Raw genomic sequence first — 20,429 nt, 5'->3', positions numbered from 1 at the left:
AATTTTCCTATTCTTTGTTCATTGCATCTTTGTTAACATCTGCAGAGGTGTTTTTCTTGTTGTTTGTTTTGTTTTGATTTTTTGCATTAAATTTGGGCCTTGATATCTATTATTTATTGCTATACAGCAATGTTTACAAATCTGGATTCATATTTGCATATGAGGTACTGTGTGCAATGATAACTGGCTTTTCTAATACATGCTATACTTCTTCTGAGCCCCTAATCTTTTCCGGTTATACCATGTGACATTCTTCCTGATGCTAATTTATAAGTCGTAAAGATTATGGTTCCATTTGTATGAAACGAACATGACTAGTTCTATAATATGGATTTTTCTTGACCAGTATCTAAGAAAATTAAGTATGTATAATTGTGGCAATAGGAAGTTATGAACTGAAGAACTGGGTTGCATGTCAGTTTTACACTTTGCTAAATTAAACCAACATTTATATTTTTTTATTTGTAGTACAAACAATAAAACAATGGCCTCAGACTGAGAATAAAAGAAAACATAAATCAAGGAAACAGACAGAGTGTTCTGTGTCAGTATTTTATACTGATAAAGGAAGAAATGTGGGTATGTGTTACCAAGATATTATTGGTGAAGCCTTTTTATTATCAGTCTTTGCATTATCAAACTGTTTGGATGCAAAGTCACATATAATCAGTGAGCTTTAAATAGTGAATGGAATTGAGTTTCATTTATCAAATAGTAGTGAGTGTTTTAATCGGTTTTTGTAAAGTGCTTTGAGATCTTCTGGTCAAAGATGTTTTAAGGAAAAATGCCATGACTTAGGTGAATAGAAGATTTTATTTTTTAAGGTAATTTTTAAAACTAAATGGCTTCTTTAGAAGTCACTTTTTTATAGAAACTTTCCATTTTTGTCAAATGAAAAACTGTGTGTGAAATAGTAGGTGTCTTTTTGTTTGGCTGTTTGTTTTGTTTTACCAATATGTAACTTCAGAAGGGCTATGAAGTCATGTATGAAGGGCTATGAAGAGGTAACCTAAGGTTCCCAATACTACTTTGTTCATTTTCTTGCTAGGTACAGTATACCGAAAGTATCCAAGGACAATGTGCACAAGAAAGACTGTTCCATCTGTTACATTGCCAAAAAAAGAGGAAATCTGTTCAAGCAAAGAGGTATTTTGTTCCTTAGCAATAAATAGCCATTTTAGAATTCTTAATATGAATTATGTGAATGTCTTAATTGTGATTCTGTACAACATGTTATTACTTAAGCAGTTTTAATATTTACTAAAAACCAATTGCTCTGTTTGTTTTTCTTACAAGTGGCTGACTAAGTACAGTATTAAAAAACTTAAACTGGAATTGCCCAGACTGATGTTTGGTCCAAGCTGTACTCACCGAAAGAAAATTGTGGAGTCTCTGCACAAGAAAGTATCAGCAAGATACTGTACTATCTTCCCTAGTGTAGAAGTCAATGTAAGTTTTGCAGATGTCATATACCTACATCGTTGAAAGGCTTTATATTTTCTAAAGACAGTGCATGATAATCAGTGTTTGTGGCATGCTAATGTAATATGTGTTTTCCACTTTTCTCCATTATTTTCTGTTCTAAACCACCCTGCTAATAGAAGACTTTCTCTAGCTTTCTGTTCACCACAAAAAATATTTAGTATATTTGAAATGCGAACTGCATGGGATCTTTGGAATGTATGGCGACTCTTCTGCTCATCCAGCGTGAATAATAATTTTAAAATTTCTTTGTAAGTAAGGCTTTGGAATATCATATGAGAGTGGAAACTAGGAAACTGTTGGATATTGATTGGTTTGGTTTGTGCAATTACCAGAGAAACATAGCAAGTTAAGTCCAGGGTATTATTGGTCTATTTTATCTACAAAAATGTCAGAAGGAATGCAACGTAAGCACCTGTCCAGCCACATTATATAATTTTGTTGCTCGATACAACTGGCTGAGATTAGAACTAGGCTTTCCTGATTTGGGTAAACCAGTTATTTAGTAGTGACAGAGCCATAGAAATTTTCTTACACTATTTCATAGAGTTAAAGACAAAAAAAAAAAAAAGGCAAACAACTAATCACCCTGATTTCTGTGGCTAATACTGCATGTATAGCCACAGAGCTCATACTTGTTGACGTAAGATGCTTTTGTACAAACTGAATTTTCCAGGGGGTTGTGAAACACCTGCAGGTTCAATCTAAACAACTGGAAATCTACACTGAACAAATGGAGAAGGTGTTGCAACGCTATCTACAAAGAATACAGTGGCTTCTGTCAGGTAGTGCTGTGCATCTTTACTGTAAAACAGAATTTAAACATTTATAAAATCTTCTTGTCTACTATTTCTGTGAGGTTAAGTCTGAATAAGTCTGGACGTCAAATATGAGGTTCAAAGAGCTATTATGCCTATTCTGTGATTTGTAGCTGCAGAATTGTAAAATTCCATTTGTTTGCTTGTAGTTTCAAACTATGCACTGGAAAGTTCTTCTTTTTCTTTAAAAAAATATTTTAGCCGTGAGCCTTTGTTTGTGGACAAAATATTAATGAAGTGTGAGCTTGACACACAGTTTTAAACAATAGATTTGAGTTATGCCAGCTGCCTCCTTTAACATGAGTTGTTAACCTCAAGCCCAAATGTGATAGGTTAAATGACAGTGCTAATTATTTAACCTTCTAATACATGTTTAATAACTTAATGTCGTAATTGCAAATCATTTCCTCTTGACTCCTCCACACTAGATGTCTTTGGCATTTAGTATCCAACACTAAGAGTAGGGCAAGACAATGTATCTAACACAGGGTAGGCCAAAGTTAGCAAGTTCTTTAGTGCGGTTTATGACAGTCATCATAACAAAGGTCTGTACACTGTAATTGCACAAGAAATGTAAAGGCAAAAGTAAGTTTATCATCAAAATCATTTAAGTTCTCTTTTATTGTTATCATCTACTTATTATTTTGTTTAACTGTTTTTAAAAAGTATTTTTATGACAATAAAATAAGACTATAAGAGAATTCAACATCTATGCAGTAGATATACATCCAGCTTGCAGTGAAATAATTATGGCCATGATGCAAAATTTTAATTTTTATATATTGTGTTCATGAATACAAGGTAGATGTTCGTAGTGTTAGAAGCTTTCCATCAGCAGAAGAAACACAATCATGTACACAAAAAAAATAGCTTTTTTGGTTCTTTTATTAAGAACACGCCATATTTTAGCATCACTGCTGGTGAAAAGTATTTTGATCCCTCCGTTGCTCATAAATATGTTTGTTAGGAAATCGTTCATTTTTTTCTGCGTTGCAAAGTAGGAGCTACACATTTTTAATGCAAGTTGTAACAATTGGCTAGTAATTAATGCTTGATAGTACTAGATTTGTAATAGCAGAAAACTTTTCTATCACTAACCCTTGAACTGCTTAGTTTCCGCACAGGTTAGAATTTATTATGTAGAGGTGTGTCCAGAATAAGTCCTAAAGACTGAAGGTTTTACTGTATGCTCAATAAAATCTTATGTTCAACAAAATAAGCCTATGTAATGACACGACATTTGAATGATCTGATGCAGGAAGCCGAAGATTGTTTGGTACCATTTTAGAAGCAAATGTCTGTGTTTTAATTGATACGTCTGGTTCCATGGACCCATATTTGCCACATATCACAAAAGAACTTGCATCCCTTATCTGGGGACAGCTGAGAAAAAATGAAGTCAGGTATGATAGACTACTGATACAGGCTGAAACCTGCACTACTTATTCTTATATAATAAGATTATTTTGTAATTACTAAAAATACAGTACTGAAACACAGTACAAGTAGTTACTGTATGTTAGTGCATAATATGGACGTGGCATTAATGCTTTTTCTTTTGTTTTTCATTTTAAGCAGCTTGGAATTCTCAGCTCTCTAAGATTTGTGCCATGTTTGCCATAGGCTGATGCTGTTTAACCTTTTGGGTTCAGCATTCCAATTGACTTTCTGTTGATGCAGAATGAGTTATGCTTTCTGACACTTTCTTATTCCAATAGTAGGTTCTTGATTGTTTCTGGTTGTTTGGTTTTTGGTTTTGTTTCTGTTTCAAAACTAGCTTATCCAATGGGACTGATAGTATTGATTAGGTTTAAATATTTTGGCCATTTTTCTCCTCAGGTTTAACCTGCTGAGATTTTCAGAAAATACAGAGTGCTGGAGGGAGTATCTTGTACAGGCAACTGATAAAACCTGTCATGATGCTGTACAGTGGGTGTCCAAATTCCACGCTCATGGTAATACATGTATCCTTATGGCTTTACAGGTTAGTAAATTATGTACTATATTTTGGAGAAGAAAGAGTGTCTTGTGCTGATAAAACACTTCCATATGATTGATAATATACTTGAAAACATTTGGGCCAAAGTACACAACATTTCTTATATTCAAAACACCAAATGGATCTGGAATTAAGCCACTGTTCCTGCCCACAAGGCTCAAAAATACAAACATTCATTGTTCATACTGAGTTTAGGAAAAATGTGAAATGTCAGTAGTTGCATTAATCTTTGTGTTCAAAGAGTCATGGAGAGAGAAAATAGCCAATTCCTCAAAATGATGGTTATGTACAATTGTGTTTATGATATATTTGGTCTGGGTCAAACATGGATTTTAAGGAAGTAATGGTGGTTAGAATCACACAGGCATTGAGTGTGATTCTTGAACTTCAGTAGCAGATGAAGAAACTTCTATAAAAATTCTTGGTGTAAAAATTAACTAGTAGTAACAATTTAAAATAGACTGAAAGAACTTGCAATTTCATGAGATTTAAAATTTAAATCAGTAGAAAAATTGTGCCCTAAATGAGTGATTCTTGTTCTAGATACCTTTAGAGAATCTTCATATAAATTTTCTGGAATTCTTGGCAAATCAAGTGCAGTAGAATTAGAAGACATGTTTATATTGCAGAAATGTCTACTGAGTTAATTATCATAGCAAGTTTTCATAATATAAAATGCCCAGGTCCTAATGAGCCTGATTTTCAGCCATTAAGCATCTTTTACTCCCACAAAGTATGCTGAAAAAATATTCTGTCAGCAGTTCTCCAACAACAGTTAACTGAATCTATTTACTTGAATCTATTTAGCTTATTTCAAGGAGTCAGTTTTTGGTGGTGTCCTGCTTTTGTGACTATAGTGCCATATGGTACAAATTATCTACTTGTTTATTTTTACAAAGTTATATCCTTGATCTCTCTCATACTTAGTGAAAAGACAATGCTAACTTGCTTAATGAAGTGGTAAATATACAGCTGTCTTAGATCATTGGAATAGTGTTTTCATTTTAAAGAATTACTTTTCATATAAATGTTCTAATTATTTTAGCTTGTTTTCTGGTTTTCAGAAAGCTCTCAGCTTCCAAGATATAGAGGCACTGTATGTATTGACTGATGGAAAACCAGATACCAGTTGCAGTCTGATTTTGAAAGAAATTGAAAGTTTGAGAAAGAAACAAGATATTAAAATCCACACAATTTCATTTAGCTGTGCAGACAGGTATGTGATACTTCGCAAGATCAAAACAATCATGAAAATTATTAGTTTATTTATTGTCAGAGGGCTGCATTCTCAGAGTATGCCATATGCTCAGTTCACTGAACAACAGGTTTGAGCGAGGCATTCATTCAAGTGGGAACTGGGCAAGCTGTTCTGACACAGGTAATTGCCGCATGGCGCTTATATCTCCACAGCTTGTGTCCTTGAGAGAACCGCCTTCACACACATGGAGTTGTGATATGCATCCATAGTCTGCAGCAGTGGGATCATTCGTATAGTTCTATCAGTGGTTTTTCATGTATACCTCCCTAGAGATGCATGAAAAATAATAGACTAGGCTAAATTGGAATAAGGAGCACTGGGAAAGTGTTAATGCCAGCCATGATGGAGTCTGGGTTGAAGATACATCTCTGGATGCTCTTCTGGAGGGCTCTTTGCATGGTCCAGAATTGGAGACCATGCAGCAATACCAGAAAGTATGTGCTCTTCTACATTCACCTTCATGGTGGCTGTGTGATGCAGGGAGCAGACAGCCAAACAGACCACCTCTTCAAGCTATCCAGAATAGGTACATACCTATTTTGCCACCTCAAAATGCAGCAGTTGTCCCAGGTCTTAAAGAACTCAGCCTTCGTGTTCTTAAATTGAGACTATTATAATGCTAGTGCTTCAGAGAAAGGACTCTAAAATGACATGGCAGTAAAAGTGTGTTATTTAGCATATTTGTAATAAGAATACAATAGCAACTGTACTAGTCATTGGACGTGTTGGATAACGGCAAGCAATAGAGGCTTAGACAAGAGAACAAGTTATGGAGCATGCACAAAATGTTCCTTCACCCTATGGAGTCTCCCAGCTTTTGGCTTTCTTAGCCTGTCTGAAATATTGCTGCCTTTTCCTTGCCAACCTGTTTTCTGATTTGTATTTTTTTTTTGATTCTGTTATTACACTGAACCTTGTGTTCAAAAATAACCTGTCTTCGGAGGTTATGACAATTAGGTAGAGTATATTCTTCATTAGCTCTTGAAGATTAGAAATGATAGAGAAATATATAATCATGTCCTCCAAACTGCTTGTTTTGTTATCATACTTTCTGAGGAATGCTTAGAAGTTTTTTTTATTGTTGTTGCTTTCAGAGAAATAATTTTCATGAGTCACTTACTGCTTTGTTGTTAACAGAGAAGCTAATGAATTTCTGAAGAAGCTTGCATCCCAAACAGGAGGGCGCTACCACTGCAGTTTTGGAGATGTGGATGGCCAATTAGCAGCACACCGAATGTTGGTGGAGGGGTTTGATGATGAAGAAGTATGTTAAATGGTTTGGTTTTGTTAGGCTTGGTTTTGTTTCACTCCAACTTAATCTTCATCTGTAGTAAAACTGCATTTTAAAAAAGAAAAATCACTAGAAGTAGTAGTACAGGACTCAAGATACGTTATATTGCAACCAAAAGGAGAAATCTTAATATCTGGTTTTGTATGTCTGCTAGTTGCCTTGGCCAGGTGGCCTAGCCTTTGAAAGAAGTATATAATGCAATATAGTTTTTGAAAGAGAAGCAGTATCATCCTATATCTGGATGCTGTTTTTAAGCTAGCTTTAGCTTTTACTGTGCCTTTTTATCCTCACCATCTTCTGTTTCATTTGTCACTGTAAAATCCTTACATAGCACATTAATGCTACACCAAGAGACCTTAGTGATTGCCACAGCAGGAAAGAGTATTAGTGAGCAGTCATATTCAATCCAGAGTTGCTCTGCTCTCCCCTTGTAATTCCAAGGCCTCTGCAAGTAGATAGGGACAAGGAGATGTAGAGCTTTAGCTCAATTAATTAAATTGGTAGAAATTGAAAATAATAAGTAGTTGCAGGATAAAGCAGAATATTTTAATTCTATTTTTAGGATCCAGTTTTCCCTTACTTTGAAGGAGATGATTTAAAGAAACTTACTGAAGAAGTAGCAAAAGCCAGAAGTTTTTTAAAGCAGGCAAAATCTTTGAGGTGAGTATCAAGAATCTTTCAATAATTACATTTTTATTTCACAAAGTAAAGACAAGAATATCTGACTGTCAGTATCTGCTATTTGTAAAAGAAGTGCTGTTTCTTGTACTGTCAGTTTTAGAGGGTTTTTTGAGGCTTGGAAAAGAACATGCAAATGAATTGTCTGCTTTAGAGAGATTTAGTTTTATGGTCTTACACTATTAGCAACCATCATAGTAAAGGATCTGAGCAATGGTCTAACAATGTGTTAAACTGCCAGGCTATTGTTTTTTCTCAGTTGTGGTCCCTCCATCTCCTATGTCAAAGGGAAATGACATGAAGTTGTTCATCTCCTTGCTGAGTTCTATCATCTACCAAATCATTGTATTTCTCTTTGTATATATTATGAAAAAATAAAATGACCTTTTTAGCACCTCTTCCTTTAGTCTGACCTCTTACTCTGAAATACAAATTATTTTTTTATTTTCTAAAATCTGCATGGGCTCCTTCTATCCTACCTTACCCTGACTTCTCTAATTGCATCACCATCCATTCTCTGCCTGGTAGAATTATGTTGTCCCATGAAATAATGTGACATCTTCTGTTCTGAAATAATCCCATCTCAACCCATCTACTTTTCAAGTTACTATCCATTTCCTTTTCTCTTTGCTTCTAAAGACCTGTAAAGTTTCCACTAACCGTTTCCTGGGAGGATTACCTAAACCACCTTCTTCACTCTTACATGTCCTGATTTACCAAAGGATTTGAAAAGATTGTTCTCCTCTCAAAGACCTCACCTCCTAATCTCAGTCTTTCTGCTTTCCTAAATAATATGACTCTTAATCTTTTTCCTTTCCCCTTTAAGTCTTGGGCCTGCCAGAATTTGCCCCGTGTCTTCCCCTCTTCCCTTCTTTACTGTAATTTCCAATTATCTTATCTCTCTGCATGTTCTGCCAAACACTCTTCAGGTTTTTTCTTTTTCTCTTCCTTATCTTCTCTTCAGCATCCTCCCTTAGCATGAAGCTTCTTTTTCCTTTTTCTGTTAACAGTAATGTAACAGATAACAGTACAATGGTATGTTAGGCAGAGGTATCCCTGTGGACTCCAAATGAGCCAAGTCAGTTCCTTGGAGCAATATAACTGCGTTAGCACTGCATGCCAACTGTATCTCAATAGACTGAATTGGCTCAGGTGGCACACCATTCCCTGCTGCTTCTAGTGTCATTTAGAGTTATGTTTGATACCTGCCTAGAAACAAAAAGGGAAGGACAGTTAAATTTTATTGATCCTTACGTTCCTTCATGGTTAATGCTTCTTAACTGCCAGTCCAGAATCAGAAAGCGCCACTTTGTTAGTAATAGCAAGCAAAAGTATTTCTAAAGAGCTTTAAAATGCATTATACCTCTGCAATAAAAAGATTTTCTGTCACACAAGGACATGGCTAAGCAGACATATAAAGCTACTGTATATGTTCATGAAAAGCTGCTGTAATTATTTGTTTTTTCTTTCAAACAGGTTATTACTACAAAATTGGAATATGAACCAAAAGGACAATTCTGTCTTTAAAAAAAGTGCTCAGGTAAACAGTCACCACAAATAGATCATAGCTTACACATAGTTTAAATATTTCAATAGAAGGATAACGTTTTGTAAACGTAACGTAAAGTGTAGTAAGTTGCAGGAATGACACTCCCAATGCTGAAAACATTGTAATGGTTTTAGTGCTTAGCTGAGCTAGTTCCATACTATAACCTAATACACAAAGAACACTTCAAAGAGAAGTATGTTGTTTGGGGTGAACGAAGCTAGGCACATGTGCATTTATTATTAATGGTTTAGTTTTCTTCTAAGAATAAGCAGCTAAGCATGTTACAGAGAGAGTTAGGACCAGATATAATGGCTGTAGTAAGAAGTGCTACATGGGCTGCATGTTTTATCAGCTAAATGAGCAAGTCTGATTGGAAAAAGATTGCGTTAATAGTAAAGGCAACCTCAACAAACACTGAACTATTATTACAAGATTGTGGGAGAGGCAGCTGGACAAACCAAACCACTCACAGAGCCAACCCGCTACTTTTAAATTAGCAAATTAAAAATACAGGAAAAGAGAAATTGCTGGTTGTGAATGCAACAGTGCTTTCTCAGCGTTAAACAAGAAAAGTAAGAGCTGACAGAAGCATTTGTCACAGAGCTGTTTGAGGGGAAAAATGGACAGGCAGACAACTACAGAGAGAATTGTAATAAAGAACTCAGAACTCTCAGAACCTGATGAGATGTTCGTCAAGGATTGGGTAAGGCAGATGTATGGTGAGACTGTGTTTAAGATCCCTGTTTCTATAGCTGTACTTTGTATTTTGGTTTATGTTACTGCCCAGTCATTCAAAGGGAAGAAAAAAAATCCAGTCAGACCTGCTGATTAAGAAGACTTGCTTTGTAGAGTATAAAACCTGGAATCTGGTCAAATATGAGCAGAATTGAGAGTATAAGGGCTGACCACTAAAGCTTGGAGAAGAAACAGGACAACCATCTTGTAGTAGCAAGAAAGTTGTTGTGGACATGTAGAAACAGAGGCTAGTGTCCCACAGCTATCTCTTGTCTTTTAGCCTTCTGAAGTAAACTACTGATTGTAAAGTGTATAGGAAGACATTCCTGTTAATGTACTTCAGAAACTACATAACATTGTAGCACAATTAAAAAAATAAGGAAGATTTGAAGTTACTGATTTATATTGTTTTTCCAGTACCACTTTTTCAGTTGTGATGGTGAGCTGATGTGATTCATATATTTTGATTTTGTATTTAAAAATTTATTCATGTTCTTGACTTGTAGGATTAAATTTTATACCGACAAAGGACGCTGAAGATGATTGGAGTGATACCACTAGCCTGCTTCTCTTTAATTGTATGCGTAAAGCTTCCAGCCTCAAGCAGAAGGAGGAAAGATGTACTCTTTGTTGTCTCTAAACTTCTGGCAGAGAAGAGATTACAGATGATAAGTGATGCTAATTTACTTCACTTGCAGGTTTTGCAGACTTGAAGTAAATCAAGCCCTGCGCTCTCCAAAGTCTAGTCATAAACAAAGGATAGTTTCCAACATGGTTAATACAAATTTTAGAAAATATAGTGAATTTATATATAGTAGTTATACAGGGATCACAACTCTTGTTTCTCCTCAGGCTGGGAAAAAATATTTTACTGCATCATCCTTGTAATTGCTTCGATCAATTGGTGGTTATGTCAAAGATGTCTTTTTTGGCAATTGCTTTGAGACTTGTTTGCTGGTGCTCTTACCCCTAACAGATGTGACAGAGGGTTATGATACTAGAAAGGGAATTCTTTACTCCAATTTTGAATAGGAAGTCCAAGAAATAATCTTAGTGTAGAAAACAAAGCTTGGAATGAATGTTTTTGCCAAAAGAAGTTTGCTAATAATTGTTTCTACCTTTTTCATTTTATGTTGGCAGTAGAGTAGGAATTAAAGTGGATGATTCAGAAATCTTCAGACATGCAAAGAAGAAATATCTTGATATTCTTAAAGCATGGTTATGTTTGTATAACCAGACACTGCCAGTCTTCTAAGTAATTCTATTAAATTCTTACATGTTTCCTGTCATAGAAAGATTAAAAATTTTTTCCAGTACCATTACAAGAAAATCAAATTTAAACTAACTACAGTATCGAGTCACATTTTTTTTCCAATTTATTTATGAAATACACGTTTTTGTAATGAGGAATTCAGTGATGACGCTTCATTAGCATTTTGTAGGTGTTTACTGTTGTCTTCAGAGGTCTAGGAATTCATCTCAGGTTTTAGTATATGTAATATTTAATGAAAAACAATCCAGAATGCAAAATACAGATACTTGGTCTGAATTTATTCAGGAGCTATTCACATGTCCTGAGTGCCAAGTGATGGGAATGATTTGATATGGGAGATACTCTCTTTTCTTTTCCTCTATCTGTTTTGTCTCTATAAAGAATTAAAACTTATTTCTATCATAAAAGTCTCTTTTTAGCCTTGTATGCCCTGCACCACCTGCCTCCTGCCTTCCTTGTTAGTACCAACCTACTGTGGAATACTGCAGTTAACAAGGTGCCTTACGCTAAGTATCACTGTCTGTGATTTTTATTAGTATATTTTATATGTGTTGGTATGTGTGTAACTACTAAGATGCTTTGATATGAAAATCTTGGTTGTAAATCAATTGGACTGATTACATTTTTATTGAATGTATGTAAATGTTAGATGATGATTAATGACAAAAGGGATGGAAAGATGCTTATTTATTGCTTGGAGGATTTAAGAAATGTCACAGTGCTGTAGCATATATTCTGATATTGTTATAGAGGGCTTTAAAAGGTAATATACTTGTGCAGGTACGTTAAGTGATATCATAGACTCTTTATGAAGTAAGATAGTAATGCATATGACAAATTTTGCGAATGTGGGTAAGAATCAGAACATTTCTATGTGTTGTGTTAGATTGCAGTCTGGCACACCTCTCATTCACAGCCTTTTTTTCTGTATGGTATTTGTTATTTTTTGTAGATTTTACTCATTCAAAACAACATAGTTTAAACAATATCTCGTAGACTGATCATCAATGGATCTATGTAATCCGAAGTTCACTGTAATATACACTAATACTCATCTCTTGTTTGTTTGCGTTAGTTTAGACTGGTCATTTGTTCATAGCTCTGGTTCTCTTGAGTGTACTCCCAGGTTCAGACAGTAGACTTAAATACATGTTAGGATTTTGTGAGTTGTCGTCTTGCTGGTGGAGTGAGCTAAGGGTTCCTCAGCCTTCCGCTCAAGAAAAATGCAACAGAAAAGTAAGGAACAAATTCTTACATTATAATTTTTGTAACCACAGAAGCTCTAAAACTGTTGGGAGTTGCAGTATTTAGCCATTGCATCCCATCTAACTTCACTTCTTTTGGAAGTGTTTTCAAGCTGTGTAGCCTCCCTTTCCATGCTTCTGAAGCCTTGTTGTCTTGCAGGTTGGTCAGTCCTGCTGCCTGCAGAGCAGCTCCTTCCTTTAAAATACAGTTTCTGTCGCCTTCCTATTACCTACCCGGAAACTCTAGTCCTACCTGCTCCCATGAATCTGAGGACTACTTAGGAAAACATTTTAAGGAGGTGGGTCAGCAACGACAACCACATTAATCAAGTGCTCTGTTAATGGCTTTTCTATGTTGATCAGTCATGTATATGTCATTTGCTTTTCTGGTTCATGCTTCCTGGAATGCAATTCACTGTATTCGAGCCATAATAAAAGAGGAGTTTTATAATTGACAAAGCTGTGTATTTTTCTGCCAGCTTGTTTGTAAATGTCTTTGCTGTGACTCACTGAATATGTTGATTTGCATGTAGTGAATTAAAGGCAAACAGCTAAACCAGTTGTTACACTGAAGGATGTGTTCAACTCCTTATCAGAAGATTGCTGGCTTCATAGCAAGAATGGGTAACCTCTGTGTGAGTGCAGATGTTCATATTAGCTTAGTATGAACTGGCAGTTCAGGAACTCCTTTGTGTGTGCTTCAGCCATACCTGCTTCGGGGGAAAACAGCCGACAGAAGAGGGGGAGATGGCTTGGGACAGTAACAAATTCATCCATCTAACTATGCCTGAACTTGAGACAACCCCAGCAAGTTTACATGGCTTCTAAGGAAGAAGTCAGCAATAAGCGTGTTGTGCTCTGCCCTATGGAATTCTGTCCAGTAAGAATTTATCCATGTTTTGTAGGCATATTATCAGTGTTTTTCTAGATTTGAAACGACGAAGTTCCAAGATTTTAGGCACCCAAAAGTGTCAGTACAACTCAGTAATAAGAATTTTCATTCAATCATTTTAATGCATCTTGACCAGTTAGATATATGTAGGATACATTTCATTCTGTCAAACTTCAGTCCTCTGTGAAACAACCTCAAGCAGATGCTTATCAGATATTTGATTTCTGAATAGTTTTGAGAGAGAGAATGGAAAATCTAGTTTCAGAAACCTGCGAGCATCAGAAAATATCCTATTTTTTTACCTGTGTCTTTCATAACAGATAGAATCTAGAGTTTAGGTATCTATCTATACTGAATGCACTGATGGAACTACAGTACAAAGAAATTGATGATCCCTGTCTTATCGTATGAGGCTTCATCATTTAGAATCTTAAATTCTACCCAGAGTGTGATAGGTAAAATAGACAGACCTTGTAGACTAGAAGTTTACATGCTTTCAGTGGTAGGGGCTTCCTCTGTTATTGTGGCCACAGTTAAGATGGCACTGAGGCTCTTTACTTTGTAGTTCTTTCTTTATTGGTTAAGAACCTGGTGTCTTTTAGAGGGTGTTTCCTTTTTCCTTTCCTACTTGGACAATTCTGCATATTATGTTACAATTTCTGGGTTATAATAACAATAGAGGTAAATAGAAAATTGTAAATGAAACTTAGTAGAAATTAAGACAAGATTTTAAAAGATATCTGACTGTCATTATGCAAAATAAATCCTTCTCTTCCATCGTTCCTAAGCCACCTCCTGTGCCCTCTTAACTCCTGCAGTGTTTTTATGGGTATGAAAACATATGTAATAGTAATAATGATCTCTAATTCTCTTTTCCAGTGCAATAACAGAAAAACTTTGAATTAAAAGGAAACGTGCTAGGGTTTGTCTTCCATAATCTTTTTAAATCTGCATGTGTTAATATATATATAGCTCTTGCATTTTTCAGTTTTCTCTGTGACTCCTATATGTAAGAAGGCAAACTCTCCTCCCTGTTCTCTACAAAGAAACATGCCTTTATTCAGTACAATGCAGTGTTTTTATTTATGATGCATTTAGTTTTTATTCCTTCCTTTAAATGTTGTACAAACTGTCCCCCTTTCTAACAAACCTAAGAGCCGATAAAGGGCATGCCCATTATTGCTATTACAAGTTGCTTTGTTTCTTCCTGTAATACACCCTACCTTGTCAATGTAGCCTCTGAGTTACCATTTCATTTGGCATATAAATCACTCTGCAGCATGCAAAGCAACCACAAATGCAGAGTAAACGAGAGCCTAACTTGACAAGTATTTTATATGGCACATTCCAAGGCTGTGCGTTGAAGTATTCATGTGTGCTTTATTCCTTCCAAGAGGAAATGATGAAATACGTAGAATCGTAAAACAAATAAATACACAAAGATCAGGAAAAAGGAAGGGATGGAGTGAGAATATTTATTTTTGCTAATGAAGATCTAAGGGATTTTAAAACAATCTGAGTTCTCAGCTTTGCAGCTAGCTGTCTGATTAATATAATAGAAAACCCTGATTTTTTAAACTTTGAGAAAGATGTTTAAAGTGTTTGATATGCTTGCTTCTAGAAATACTGTATCTGATGATATTAAAAATAAAAACCCATTAACAGATGGCAGAACATGAAACAAAACAGCACAGTATCATCGCTTTAAACAATATATGTGCGTAAGTAACTATTCTGTTATTCAGAAATATGTAATTGCATTGTTATTATACAGAAAAAAAAGTGCCTTTATGAAAGGCAAACTATTGAAGTGCACGATGATGAATGCTTAATGTCTTTTTGCCTATCAAAAAATCAGAAGGAACTTAACTGCCCAGAGGAAATTAACTTAGTTTAGCAAACCATTGTTCTTTTGCTGTGTTAGGTATAGAAAATATGCGTTTTGTGTAATAATGGGAATAAGAATCTGCGTCTTCTCTCTTCTGGCATGAAACTGCAGAATGACCCCAGGTAAGTTGTTCAGCCTCTGTATCTTCCTTTTCTAAATGAGCAAGGAATGTGAAGAATGTTGTACTATCATAAAGTACTTAATGTTGCATTTATGATGCGTACTTTGGGTAGTAATTTACATCTGGTTTTGCATTAATATTGTGACACAGTTTTAAGAACTATTTTATTCCTTAGAAATATTTGTTCTGTAGCAATGTTTAGCGTTTGATTAAATTTATATGAAAAATAAATATTCTCAGTGTCCTCTCCCAAATTCAGATCCCGTCTCTTTCAAGCAAAAATTCTATGCACAGCAAGTTGCATAGAGGTGTTTAGAGGAGAGTTCCATTTTTTCCTCTTTTCTATTAACATTGCAAGACCTTCAGATTTCAATTATAATTTAAATGCTTTTTCTGTCATCTTACTTAAAACCTGAATACCTCACCACAATCACTTCACTTCTCTCAGCTCTCTGTCGATTTAGACTCAATGTTTTTTTATAAGGATGATCGATTTTTATAGTCACAGAGAGTGACTACAAAAGTACTTATAGCCTACAACAGGTATTTCCAGACATTTTTGGGGTTGCAATGAGGATCAGAGATTCGGTACGCTGTCCAAACCAGTCTTACCACTCTGAAATCATATGTTTGTGTCAGTAGTGAATATGGCTGGGCAGCTGGATGTGAACAAGTGCACAAGGTGTTCAGAATCACTTATGAGCCTGAACAACTCTACTTATTTAGGTTTTAGATACAGATTTTTTAATAAGTCAAATGATTAGAGGGTATTTTTATGCTGTAGTCATTTCAGCTAAATTGTTACAGTGTATTATAAAGAAAACATAAATTGCTAAGTAGCAGTAATGCAGAGGCACAACTTGATAAACCAAAGGAGTAGGGGGCAGAATAGGATGCTGTTGCATTGGTCAGTAAGCACACTATCCAATTGCTACAGGGATCTGAGTGGGAGAGCACAGTATAATTCTAAGTAATACTTCCCTTTTGGATCTTTGCCATCCCTTGTATATTCCTTGTGTCTATGCCTGTGAAAGCCTAAGACTTCAATTAGCTTAAATTTATATACATGTATTTCTTTGCTTATCTTGGAGGTACTGAAGATTGCTGTTACTCACACCTTTTGACTAGATACATGATATGAACAATGGGCATAACACAAAAATAAGTTTAGATTTTCATACTAGACTGGTTATTCCATGAAAAGCCTGCAGCTCACGATGATTATTTGAGTACTGTAGGGTTTTGTTTCTTTCTTTCTCGTGGAACTGTTTTCTCTTCATTAAGTGTCAAGAAGTGGTAGTGCATTAGAAATAGTGCATACGAAAGTTTTTTGCCAAATGTAATTTCTTCCTATTGAAAATGACAGCTTTCCTGACAGTTTTAGTAAGAGGACAAAAAACTCCTAAGTGTTGTACTCCTGGTTCTTGTACATAAACCTAGAGAGGAGTAGCCATACCTTCAAGTTACCAGAATCTCTCAGGCTTTCAGATCTTCAGACTCTCCATAAGGACTTTTTATTCTTTATTCTATAGAAGTAAAGTCAAGTGGTAAAGATTTTCATGCGATCATTTAAAACTAAAAAACTCAAACAGGAATTGATTATAATATACTTTGTTTATACTAAATTTGATGTTTCATGTGAAACATCGTATCATTTGTTGATGTTTCAGCTATCATGACTGTTAGCTGAAACTAAAAGCAGTGACGTGAAAGCTGGGGAAATTGTGGTATGAAAGCAAGACAAGTTCTAGAAAATCAAGATTAGAAAAGAATCTCCAGAGAATTTAGCAAAAAGCAGCATGTATCAAGGACGCCAGTCCTTTAATGTTAGTCTCTCGGTCCTTCCCTCTTTCAGGCCCTGGTTGCTCTGTAAAGTCACAGAGGGAGGCTATGTACTTTTCCTAGCTCTTTCGCCTGGGTGTATACTATGACTTAATTTTGATTTAATGCTGCAAGAAGATCCAGACGGATGTAGTAACATCCCCTCATACCCTGCTTCCCACAAAGAACTTCAGGCACAGGAACACAACCGAAGTCAGCAGTGCAGCATTTCAACAGGGCAGCAATTTAGGGCACTGGAGATAGCCACAAACATGCAGCTTCTTTGATCACTCCTGACACTCACAATCAGCCTTTCCCCTACCGTACACCCTCATTTGGCCAACTATCCTCTTTGCTCATAACAGCTTTTGATCTGATTACAGTAAGAGGAAATAAGATGAAAAGAAACAACGGTGAGGTTTTCTGACAGTACTTTTAACTATCTGGACTTCTGAGGCTGTCTCCTGGTGAGAAGGCAATTTCCCCAATTCATCATTCTCATACATATTAGGGTATGGACAGCAAAGATCAGGATTGTGTCTGGTTTCAATATAGTGCCCCCTGCTCACTTTCTTATTCTCCCTTGACTCACTTACATCATCTCCTTTTTCTCCCCTCTGGCTCTTTAATTGCCTTCAGAATATGGTCTAAGGAAGATCCACCACCCTTAACTTTTTTTATAATTATATCAAGCTCTCTCTTCTTTCTCTGGATAATCTCAATAACCATTTTGTGAGCAATTCACATGCCTACTTCAGCCTTTCATATCTCACTGCTGTGTTCTTGCCTTAGCTTGGACATTTCCAGCTCAACATAGCTTTAAGAGAGAGCTTAGTCTCTTAAGATTTCCTGCTATTCTTCTGCCCTTCGGCACTCCAGAGCATACCATCCTGCCTATGACTCAGGCCAAACATCCGGCTGTCATGTTAACTCAGACTTCTTTCTAGTTCTTCATGCTAAGGTTATGTCTCTGTTAAAGGCTGCCTTCTGTATAATAACTTCCACACAATTATAAACCCTCATGCAAGTTCCTGTTACCTCACAGTTGGAGCACTGCTCCCTTTCTGTGGCGTGGAAAGGCAGTCTTGCCTTGCTCAGGTTGAACTGGCATGTTCCTGCAAAAATGATCTTCCTATCCTGTCACCCTCTTTAAAACCTTCTAGTGATTTCTCATCTTCAGTTACATTCAAAATAATATTTTCAACCTGATAGCTGTGGGGTTCACTTTTTTTTAGCCTTCAAATATTTTTAGTTCTTTTTTAAAAATTGTTTCTAGTTTTATGGATTGTCTTTTCCTGCACCTCAATGATGAACTGAAGACTGTAGTGGATATGTAACTTTGCAAGTAGATTTGTGTCACCTTCTCCAAACAGTGCTATGAAACATAATAGCCTGAGAAATGACTCCTCTGAAGGAAAACTAAGTTTGGGAGACTACTAATCAGTAGGCTCAAAAAACAAAATGCCTAGGCCTTAAGGTAAAATACAAACACAATTATTTGCTCATTCTGTCTAGATTGGCCTTCTGTTTCTAATATGCTTTTAAAGTTATCTATTGCATAATTTGCCCTTTACTTTTGATGATAAAAAGCCCAGGAATAGGCTGAAAAATAAGGAACAATACAAAGAAAATAAACGATGTATCCTTTTGACAATAAAGGAACAAAAGGAGTTTCAGTAAAGTAGAGAAATAAAACATTTAAAACTGATAAAAGAAATATTTCAGAATAGAGAATTGGTAAAATAATTGAGGTCGCATTTTGCAAGAGTATAGAGAGATTACTTATTTGTTAAATCAGCCCTAGTTATATTTAATGTGATTAATAAAGACCTCAAAGCATGTAACTTCTTTTAATAGAGAATTGCATCACCTGTGTATATCTAAATTTGCACATAAAATTATTGTCATAAGCAGCTAGGAAAAAAAAGTGCTCATCTCTAGTTGGTGTTTCATCAAAATCAGCCTAATCAGGATTTAATTGAGGTTCCTGTACAGATTTCTTAAACATACGGATAAATCTATATTTAATTTGTGTGTTATACTGGCACCTGCACCTGTTAAGTCTGCCGCAGCAGAGAGAATCTGGAGGCCTTGTCAACACTGCTGGAGAGAGCACAACACCAATTCCCAAACAGGCTCCTTCCCAGCTGCGTCCAGAACTGGCACACCTCTGACAGCAGTGGGAGCTGCTGAATGAAAGAGACCAACCTCCAGTCTCCACACGTCTTGCTCCTAGGCCCTGAACTAATACTTGTCTGTACCTGTCTGTGATCCAACACTCAGCTCTCGTGCCCATGGAACAAGCAATGGGGACAAGGGTATTTCTGTGTATCCTGGAGACATGTAGTGTCTCGTCTTACTCACGTCCTGAACCCTACTCACCCTTACTCAGTTCAGATTTATCAGTGAATCTATCAACATGTGAGTAAAATCAGCTTGTGTAAGCTTACTAGAGTCCTCTATGAAACAGGGCAATTACATTTCAACATTGCTTTGTGCTCTGGATGTGAGTAACGTTTTGATAAGCCAACATGATACTTCAGAAATGTGGACCTTCTCTGTGTAAACTGGCAATCTTCCTGTTGTAGTCCTTCCTGTTGCATTTTATGCAGTCATCTGCTGGAAGTATCAGCTGTGTTATTTACTTCTGTCTGCCTACGTGAACTTCGAGCAGTTATAGGAGAAAAGGTAGAAAAGGGCAACTGTATAAGTTATGACTCAAGACCAAAGACAAACTTAAGTCTAAACGTGGCAGCATTTGTCATTGTAACTTTAGCGTCTGTATCTTTCAGAAAGACTTAGCAGGATGCAGTGAATAAATTATGGCCACCTCTCTTCTGTGTTATGAGAATAAGAGTAACAGGTGAGGTACACAATACCCGTTCTGAAAAGCTCTTCTGGCTAAGGTGGAACCCAAAGTCAAGTTAAAGTAGTCTTTGTTTATTTTCACTGAGAGATGAGGGATAGATATGCTACGAATATGCTGACCAGGTGCTTTGACTTGTGGAGGAGTTCTTTAGTAGTCTAGGGATGGATGGAATAGCCACTCTCTTTCTCAGGCAAAATGATAAAATCTGAGTGCTGTGACCATCTCAACCAAAAGAACTCTGTACTCCTGGGGCTTTTACTCTGAGCTGGGTTTGTTACTCATTTTGCAACCTGAGAAGTGCAAATTAGCTTGACAGATTTAAAGGTTCTAATGCAGACTACAAGGACTTCAGTGCATATATGTTATGCTAAAATATATTTGCTTAGGTGTCAGTCTGAGTCCTTGTCAACATGTGACCATTAAATTGCATTTAAATTGCAAAGTCACGTATGAACTTGAGATATTTCTAACATGCCAACACTTCAAATTGTAGTCATTTATATTTAGATTT

At 36.0% G+C, this 20,429-nt stretch overlaps 1 protein-coding gene across 1 annotated transcript in view; it reads left to right on the top strand.

Moving 5' to 3' along the window:
* The window catches only part of VWA3A (von Willebrand factor A domain containing 3A), a 30,303-nt gene extending 19,981 nt beyond the window's left edge, over positions 1–10,322 (top strand). The window contains exons 23-33 of the mRNA XM_035548976.2: positions 469–579; positions 1,049–1,146; positions 1,297–1,449; positions 2,159–2,267; positions 3,559–3,703; positions 4,140–4,284; positions 5,364–5,515; positions 6,695–6,821; positions 7,411–7,508; positions 9,003–9,066; positions 10,317–10,322. Of these exons, the coding sequence (XP_035404869.2) occupies positions 469–579; positions 1,049–1,146; positions 1,297–1,449; positions 2,159–2,267; positions 3,559–3,703; positions 4,140–4,284; positions 5,364–5,515; positions 6,695–6,821; positions 7,411–7,508; positions 9,003–9,066; positions 10,317–10,322 (1,208 nt within the window). The remainder of the gene's footprint in view (positions 1–468; positions 580–1,048; positions 1,147–1,296; positions 1,450–2,158; positions 2,268–3,558; positions 3,704–4,139; positions 4,285–5,363; positions 5,516–6,694; positions 6,822–7,410; positions 7,509–9,002; positions 9,067–10,316) is intronic.
* Positions 10,323–20,429: the final 10,107 nt, after the last annotated feature.

This window comes from Cygnus atratus, chromosome 15 (genome assembly GCF_013377495.2).
Source record: "Cygnus atratus isolate AKBS03 ecotype Queensland, Australia chromosome 15, CAtr_DNAZoo_HiC_assembly, whole genome shotgun sequence".
NCBI classification, from domain to species: Eukaryota; Metazoa; Chordata; class Aves; order Anseriformes; family Anatidae; genus Cygnus; species Cygnus atratus.
This window is presented reverse-complemented; position numbering and strand designations above follow the sequence as displayed.